We start from the raw sequence: 8,732 nt of genomic DNA, 5'->3' as shown, positions 1-8,732 counted from the left end.
TATGTTAGGTTTTCTATGCAACTATTGTAACACCCCGAATCTCGGATGAGAATTTAAGAGTTATAATGCACTTTTGGGAACCTACTCGATGAGTTGGTTGGTCCCGACTCTCGTGTAGGGGCTGAGCTGGCCACGCGTGTTTTGAAGCCTACTCGTCGAGTCGGGGGGCTAGACTCGATGAGTTGAGTCTGTATTGAGAAAATCCTAATTTTAGGGCTTGCACCCTATTTAAAGGCCCTTAAACTCTCATTTCCACCTCCCTGACCATTTAGACACACTGAGAGAAACCCTAGACGAGCTGTAGTCATTATGAGAGAGAGAAAGGCTAAAGATCTTGTGTTCAAGTGCATTTTTAGAACAGGATTGAAGAGCAAGGAAGTTTGGAACGAGAAGAAGCTTTGGATCCAGTGTTCTTTCGGTGCTAGCTATCAATTGGAGGTAAAAAGCTTCTATCTTGAGCATTTATTGTGATAGATCTCTTCCTAGTGAGTTTTAGGGCTTATTTCCATCTATCTTTTGGTTTTTGAGTTATTAAGCTGATAATGGAGGTTGAGACTCCAGATCTGAGCTATATGAGTCCCTATGAGCCCAAAGATCCAAGCTTTATCAAGCTAGAGGAAAGCTTTTATGAATTGGACCCTTTATGGAGCTTATCTTGGCATTTTGAGCCTACATGCCATGCATAAACGTAAAGCTTGCAGCTTTACATGTTGATTCAGCATTAGGAGGCTAGATCCGAAGTATGAGACCTTATTTATGCCCAAAATCGTCTGAATGAGAAAAGGGACTGAAGGGACTCGACGAGTCGGAGAGCTGACTTGACGAGTCGGTTAGGGTGTACCCCGAGGGTTTTTGACGTGTGCAGACTCGGCGAGTTGGTGAGACAACTCGACGAGTTGAGAGGGTTTTATCCGTCCTTGGACTTAGAGTGGACTCGGCGTGTTGATGAGACAACTCAACGAGTAGGTGGGGTTTTCCTGATCCTTTGGACGCTGCATGAACTCGACGAGTTGGCTAGCAACTCGGCGAGTAGACTCGGGTTTTCGCGATTTACTGAGTTCTGAGGAACTCGACGAGTTCATGAGCTGTACTCGGCGAGTTGAGTCAACATGGACTGTTGACTTGAGTGTTGACCTCTGTTGACTTTTAGAGTTGGGTCAGTGCTAACTGTTGACTTCCGTTGACTTTAGGGTTTTGGTCAATTGTGGATTCTTGGAGGCCATGGAGGGGCGGAGATTTGGCCGGCGGCTTGAGTGAGGGATGCATTGCTTTACTCTGCGAGGTGAGTCTTCTCACTATACTTACCTGAGTGGTAATACCGAGTGACCGGAGGGTCTTATTTGAGTTATCGACCGGAGGGTCCTATGTGCTTATATTGAGTTATGTGATATTATGCATTTCTGTCTTTGTGATATATGCTATGTTATTCTGTGTTTTACTGAGATCGGACCGGAGGGTCCAAACCAAGTTGGGAGACTGGAGGGTCTTCACTGAGATATAGGACTGGAGGGTCCAACCCGAGCTGTGAGACCGGAGGGTCCTCACCGAGACACATGACCGGAGGGTCCACACTGAGCTGTGAGACTGGAGGGTCTACACCGAGACGCATGAGACCGAAGGGTCCATGCCGAGTTATAGCCATGAGAGGCTTATTATTTGTGTATGTGGTATTTTGGGGAACTCACTAAGCTTCGTGTTTACCGTGTTATGTGATATGTGTTTCAGGTACTTCTCAGGATCGCGGGAAGGCACCGGCTTGATTCTACACACGAGATGGATTTATGTTTTTGAGGATCCTGGATTTTATTCAAACAATTATGAATATGTGTTTTCGATAATTTGACAAACTAGGGATTTTGTGAAATGTGTTGATGAGATTTATGTGATTTTAAAATGAAAAATTTGTTTGAAAAATTACGGTGTTACAACTATACACTAGATAAAGGCAGGGGAAACATTCAAAAATCATCCTAAGTGTACATGCATCCTATGATCTAAGTTTTACTATTATAGCAACATACTTTTAAAACTAACCTGACAAGCTAAAAGAGAAAGGATTGAAACATTAACCTTTTGATAAATCGATTTGTCTTCTTGAAGCTTGATTCCTTTGATCTCTTATTTCTCTTGGAAAGACTAGTACCCAAAGTGGAGTGCCTCTAATGGTTCACACCCGAAAACCAAGAACCCAAGAAACTAAAGAAGAGAGATAAGAGAGAGAGAGAGAGAAGGTGGGGATTGAATTTTTCAACCTTTTAGAAGGTATGCATGAGATGAAATTATGAGCACCCTAAGTCCCTTTATATAGGTGTCGTGGTAACATGATAACCCTAATTTGAATCAATTAAATATTAAGATCTAATCTAGATTCAAATATCTTCCTTATCTGTCACTTGGATATATTTATGTTAGGTTTTCTATGCAACTATACACTAGATAAAGTCAGGGGAAACATTCAAAAATCATCCTAAGTGTACATGCATCCTATGATCTAAATTCTACTATTATAGCAACATACTTTTAAAACTAACATCACAAGCTAAAAGAGAAAGGATTGAAACACTAACCTTTTGACAAATCGATTTGTCTTCTTGAAGCTTGATTCCTTTGATCTCTTATTGTTCTTGGAAAGACTAGTACCCAAAGTGGAGTGTCTCTAATGGTTCACACCTGAAAGTCAAGAACCCAAGAAACTAAAGAAGAGAGATAAGAGAGTGTGTGAGAGAGAGAGAGAGAGAAGGGGGTTCGAATTTTTCAACCTTTCAGAAGGTATGCATGAGACGAAATTATGAGCACCCTAAGGCCCCTTTTATATAGGTGTCGTGGTAACATGATAACCCTGATTTGAATCAATTAAATATTAAGATCTAATCTTGATTCAAATCTCTTCCTTATCTGTTACTTGGATATATTTTGGAAGTTTTCTGGAACCCCCCAAAACCATCCACCACATGGGACTTTCAGAATGTTTCCATTGTTCAACTATTTAACATTTAGTCCATACACCTCTAGATTAATTTCAATTAATCCCAAATTAATTATAATTAATTTTAACTAGTTTCTAACTAATTTACTAGCATGTAATAAATCAATAAACTATTTCCCAATCTCCCAAAACTATTTTTAGCTATTCTTGCTCTTGAGTGTAACCAAAAAAAGACTTTGCTATTATTCTCAAAGTTACACCAATTAGTTATGATATTGGACACCTATTTCCAACAATTTATTCCTTAGACATGGCAGAAAATAGAGCTAGAGCTAGTTGGTCTTTAGATATTACAAACAAAATTTTTCTAGAAGCATGTATAAAAGATTGCTAATCAACTACTTTCAAATGGTTAACGAAAATTATTATGTTGTTTTTGATTTTGTATTTCAATTTGTATTTGGATTTCGTATGACAATTTGTATTTGGATTTTAAATGATGTATGTGTAATTTAGATTTTATGTGATAATTTGTATTTTTATAATTATTTTATCGAGCACAAGAGACAACATAAGGGTAATATGGTTATTTTTTATCATCTATTACAGTCAGTTAGAGAAATAATCAAACAATATAAACTCAGTTAGATGTGGACTCAATCATAACTTCTAACCCAATTAGCAACTATCATACAACCCCTTAAATTGTATTAAATATAAATTCAAACTCGATATATTTGAATCCTAAACCAAAGGTTTCTGTTATTTAAAAAAATGGATTATCTTTTGTAAAAGCAAGGTTGCTCAATTGGTTCGATGAGAACAATCATCTCATTTCTTTTCAAACAAGGTTGTCAACATTCTATATACATTAAAGTATACCATTATAAACTTTAAAGACTTTTCAATCATAATATCATCACACCCACATATACATTCAAATCTTTATATATTTATTTTAAAGTAATGGCTTCACATAACTAATAAATAAATAGAAAAAGTAGATTGCTAATGTTGTCCTATTCATCAACTTTATATTCATCAACTAAACAAATTTGATTGCTAATCTCCCACACATTAGGCTTTTTGGCTTCTTAATTATATGAAAGAAATATAGAGAAAAAGAAAGAAGAGAGTATTAATGCTTATCCCCCCACCATCATCCACCCCATAAGAACTTTAAGAACAAAAATATGTTCCATTATGGTTACGATAAAGTTGCGAATTTCCCACACATTAGGTATTTTAATCATTTGCATACTTAATAATATGTGAAATTATAAACTATACAATTTACGTTTGACTAAACTTTTTGGCAAATCTTCACATTTTAAAATTTGGAAAACCAATTGTATTTTCTTACGCTTTTGCTATTATTCTAAATATGTGACAGACATTATTACTTCCACATAATTATAAAGGTTTGTATTTTTTTAATCAAGGTTTGTAGTTTTGTAGGATAGTTAGTGGTTAGGATACCTATTGAATAGGATTAATTTGTGCTATAATAAAACAATCGATGGATTAACTTATTACTTGGCCCTAATTGTGTGCCTCCATCTCAAACCTAACCTTGTCATTCATATGATCCTTTTGTCACTTCATTATCTATATCTTTAATCTCGATCACCATTATTTGTTTACGTTTAACTCCTGTGAATGAAGTTTGCACGAATATACGAAACATATAAATATAATAAACATTTTATTAATAAAATATATAGGGCTCAGAGCTCAGTATAATATAAAATATTATAGGAGAAAAGATGTGCACAGATACGCTACAGAAAAACATACAATTGAAACTAGAAGTCAAACCTGCCATAATCTACGAAACACAAACATGACCTTTTATTTATAAACCAGATAAGTTGTCAGAAATGAAAATAACTTATTGTAAATCAATTGAAACGAAACCTAATGACATAAATATGACCTTTTTATGCATAAATTGTCACATTCAAAACTGATCGTCAAACACGACATAAGAAAGATTGTATCTAAAAATATATATGATGTAAAATATACAAACATAACCTTCATTTTTACTCTGTCCCATTTGTTTCGTGAAGAATACACAAACAACGTACAAAATATGTGCAAAACACAAACATAAATATAATCACTATCAAATTAATTAAATAATAACTATAATTTCAGATTTACAATAAATTTTTAGTGATCATCCGATGACAAAAAAAAATGTAATAAAACAAACCAACTATTTTGCCTCGATTTTTACTTGTATAATGATTTTCAAGCTAACATCCGATAGATTAGTTACAAATGTAATAAAAATCTTGGGCCAGGCCCATTACCAGGCCCAGTGGTTCAATTGAATTCATCATTGGCATTGTGGATCTAGATCTTCAGGCCATCCAAACTCCTCCAAAAAGGCCAACACCACACCATTAGACCACCCGAAACCAGTCTGCAAACCAACATTTTAATTAGAAAAGGGTTATCAATATTAAAACAAAACAGAGGTTATATTGTATTTGACATGCATTGTATTGTTATATAATCGATGTACAAAAAATATTTAAATGAAATGTGCGCTTACTTGTGGCACATATTCGCCACCACCTCCAAATTCTCCACATTTGGTGACATCATATTTCTCATGCATTGCGTTGACCTTCTTATAAACAATGTAATTAGTCCTAATCCACTTTTTAGCAATATCTTTTGCTAATAATTTCGCTTCTTCTGATCCTGACATAACTAGTCCCTCAACTATCATATGTTGCAACGGCGCCCAACCATTCGGAAAATCCCTATTTTCAACAAAAAAAAAATCACAAAAATGGGTGATAAAAATGACTATATTTTTTACTCTTTATAACATATTTCATAGTGTGAAATATAAAAGTACATTACCATTGTTGGCTGGAATTAGTCAACGATGTTGCAACCCCAGCAGCATGAAGGAGACCCGAGCTTTGGAGACTCTGTGCAACCTTTTTAACGAGGGTTTTGTCTTGAAATCGCACCCACAATGGTATAAAGTTTGAGGCAAATATGTCTTGGTTTTGGTATTTGGCATCCCATGTGTAAACATCCTCCTACAAATTGTTACACATTAGAGTAGACACAAGAAAGGGTGCACCCATGACCCACGGCTCATGGTTCATGGTTCATGGTTCACACCATTTTAAGATTATGTTACCTTGCGGTTCGAGTCAGGGTCGAGCCAGTAATCGAACCATTGCCCTTTCTCTTCGTTCCAAAAAACAGCATCCATGGCTTTCTTTCTTGCTTTTGAAGCTTCTTTGAAGTGTAAACAATCACTAGTTTTTCCAGAAACTTTTGCTAAGAAGGATATGTCAAGTTCCATCTGGGAAAAGAAAAACATATAAAAAAAATCAAAATTTTTAACCGTTTAATCGCTCTACTATTTGGATAAAATGGTTTTTCTTTGTACCTTGTATATGAGTGTATTCAAATCAACGGGTAAAATCATTGTTGTGGACAATGTTGTGAGATCTGAAGTATCCCTGTAACAAATTATCCATTAAAAAAAAGAGACAATCACAAAAAATAACCAAAAAAAGGATTTAAAATGTATTTACTTCATCCATCGGGTACTAAAATCCCAGCCACTTTCTGCAGCCGAAGCAATCTCCCTATACACTTTCTCTTTCTCACAATCCTTCAAAATTTTAATGGCAGTTTCTGTGTCCTGTGAAACAAACAAATCAACAATTTTGTTTAATTTTTTTTTACAATTCACAAGACAATTTCTTCAACTATTATCGAATTTCTTACAATTGTGAATGATTCTGGCCTTGGTTTATTCCACATAGCATAATAACGACTTAAATTATGGATTGTTCCTTGAGCGTCTTCAATGGTGACAACATGTATGCCTGAATTCCAGAATTTGTGTTCTTTGATGAGAGCAGGGAGAGCTTTTTTCACCAAATTCATGTCGTGAGTTTGCTTATATACCTCAATCACCATTGAACTCAACAATGGAGGCTGACTAAAAAAACGTTTTCACCAAATTATTGAGTTTGTAATATAAAATTCCCTAAATTTGTATTTAAAAGAAGCTTGATATATAGATATATACCTTCTGTTTGTATAATATGCCCTGGCGCCATTAAGAACGTATCCATATGTCTCTATAAGGTCAATCAGATTGAAAATTATCCCTTTAGCCGTTTCGTACATTTTACTTGTTAATAATCCCCTGAAATCAAGAAACTGAATTGGTAAACAAGATTCTTTGGGTAATTATCGATCTCAATTCACAAATTGAAAAACTTACCTAATTACCCAATATGAATCCCAGTAGTAAACCTCTTGAAATCTGGATCCGGGTATAATCACTGGGTGTTTTAAAGGAAGAAGAGTATGCAATTCAGGGTGTTCCAAAACCTTATCGGACACTTTCCGACTCAAATTCTTCCAGAGAGAATGGACTTCGAGAGCCCAATTTCTCACACCCTGGTGCGCCACTTTGGGCAAAAACCCTTCAGGTTCAGCCATGAAGTCGATTGGTTTAACATACTCCAAATCCTTTTCTGCCCCATTCATATATTTGTTCAGAAAATCATTAAAATCGGAAGGTAACACAGACCCATTTGCTGTCTTGGCCAAATCATTGAATGCTTGTTTGACGATTGGAAGATCGAACTTCAATGATAAGTCAACGTAAAATTTCGGGTCGAATTTCATGGGGCCGAAGGTTTTGAGAGCGGTTTCTTGGATTCTCTCGAGAAAAATAACAAGTGGGGTTGTGGGCACCACTGGACCATGATCAGTTAGTTTGCAGCTGTGTGCAGGTTCTGCGCTTACATCCATTGCTGCAGTCAAGAAAAGGAAGAGAGTAAAATTAACAAGTTTCATTGGTTTAACATTACCCATTTTAAACTTAGAATCAAGGATTTGCTTGAACTAGTGAACATTATGATGTGTTATTTATATAGATAATATGAAGACGATGACCAAGTTCCTGTAAAATGTGCCGGCTTTTGTAAAAGATACTTGATTTAAATGCTAATCGATACGTCCAACAAAGAGAGACCGATGCAGGTTGTTCTTTGGATCAGGTGATGTGGACGTTGTTTGTTTTCTATTTGATTTTTATAAATGTATAGTGATGTGTAGTTCTCATGAACCGACTCTGGATTGTTTGAAGAAGCAAACGAAGTTAAAGTAGAAATGCATTGATCGATTGAAGTACAACTAACCCGATGGATCGATTTCAGATGCGCAATCCAAAGCTATTGTTCATTCCCGATGGCTAGGGTTTTATTTACCGTTTGGTTTAATTGTCTTGAAACGTCCGTATACAGGCAAGAAGCTCAAACCTGATTACACTCGGAGACATACACCACTCCATATAGATCAATCAAGTTTACATGCTCGTCTTTTGTTTTTATAGAGACAAAACTGCAAAAATGGTACTGTGTTATGCATTTTTTTGGGGTTTTAGTCCAAACTCCCATTTTTTGGATTCGTAGTCCTTTTGGCCATGTTTGTACGTAAATTTGGTCCCTCGTAAAATTGAAATGACTATAATGTCTTCTGTATATTTTTTATGTTTTTTCTATTTAATTTAAATAAAAAAGAAAATAAATAATTAATTTGGGCCTCTCTCTCTCTCTCTCTCTCTCTCTCTCTCTCTCTCTCTCTCTCTCTCTTTTCTTCTTGAAAATTGTCCAGATGAATAAAAAAACACCAAGAACAAAAAAACATCCATAACAAATTGTTGAACTCGTCGGTTGTCAATGGAGATGGAGAAAAGAGAATGAGAAATCATGTCTAGGGTTAGTCTTCTCCATTTGTTTTCAGATAT

At 35.6% G+C, this 8,732-nt stretch overlaps 1 protein-coding gene across 2 annotated transcripts; it reads right to left on the bottom strand.

Moving 5' to 3' along the window:
• Positions 1-5,039: 5,039 nt before the first annotated feature.
• Positions 5,040-8,289, bottom strand: TRE1 (trehalase 1). 2 transcript variants are annotated; one of them, XM_079084114.1, is made up of 10 exons: positions 8,125-8,289; positions 7,200-7,737; positions 7,002-7,121; positions 6,695-6,911; positions 6,499-6,608; positions 6,351-6,423; positions 6,096-6,263; positions 5,807-5,991; positions 5,490-5,703; positions 5,040-5,357 (listed from the first exon to the last, which is right to left on the bottom strand). In XM_079084114.1, the coding sequence occupies exons 2-10, from the start codon at positions 7,733-7,735 to the stop codon at positions 5,271-5,273; spliced, it is 1,710 nt and encodes a 569-aa protein (XP_078940240.1). In that variant the 5' UTR covers positions 7,736-7,737; positions 8,125-8,289; the 3' UTR covers positions 5,040-5,270. The 2 variants fall into 2 exon arrangements, with proteins under 2 accessions (XP_078940240.1, XP_078940239.1); XM_079084113.1 differs by lacking the exon at positions 8,125-8,289 and having other exon boundaries at positions 7,200-8,039.
• Between the last annotated feature and the right edge of the window lie 443 nt (positions 8,290-8,732).

The sequence above is a fragment of the Lactuca virosa genome, chromosome 3, assembly GCF_052849685.1.
Source record: "Lactuca virosa cultivar CGN04683 chromosome 3, Lactuca_virosa_CGN04683_v6, whole genome shotgun sequence".
In the NCBI taxonomy this organism is placed as follows: domain Eukaryota; kingdom Viridiplantae; phylum Streptophyta; class Magnoliopsida; order Asterales; family Asteraceae; genus Lactuca; species Lactuca virosa.
This window is presented reverse-complemented; position numbering and strand designations above follow the sequence as displayed.

What these genes read in the sequence shown, in the direction of transcription:
- TRE1 (XM_079084113.1), bottom strand. Translation starts at nt 7,798, where the DNA reads ATGGGTAATGTTAAACCAATGAAACTTGTTAATTTTACTCTCTTCCTT. An exon ending in TTTAGTACCCGATGGATGAA is followed by an intron (nt 6,424 to 6,498) that starts GTAAATACATTT and finishes AATTTGTTACAG; the next exon opens with GGATACTTCAGATCTCACAA. An exon ending in TGAATACACTCATATACAAG is followed by an intron (nt 6,264 to 6,350) that starts GTACAAAGAAAA and finishes TTCTTTTCCCAG; the next exon opens with ATGGAACTTGACATATCCTT.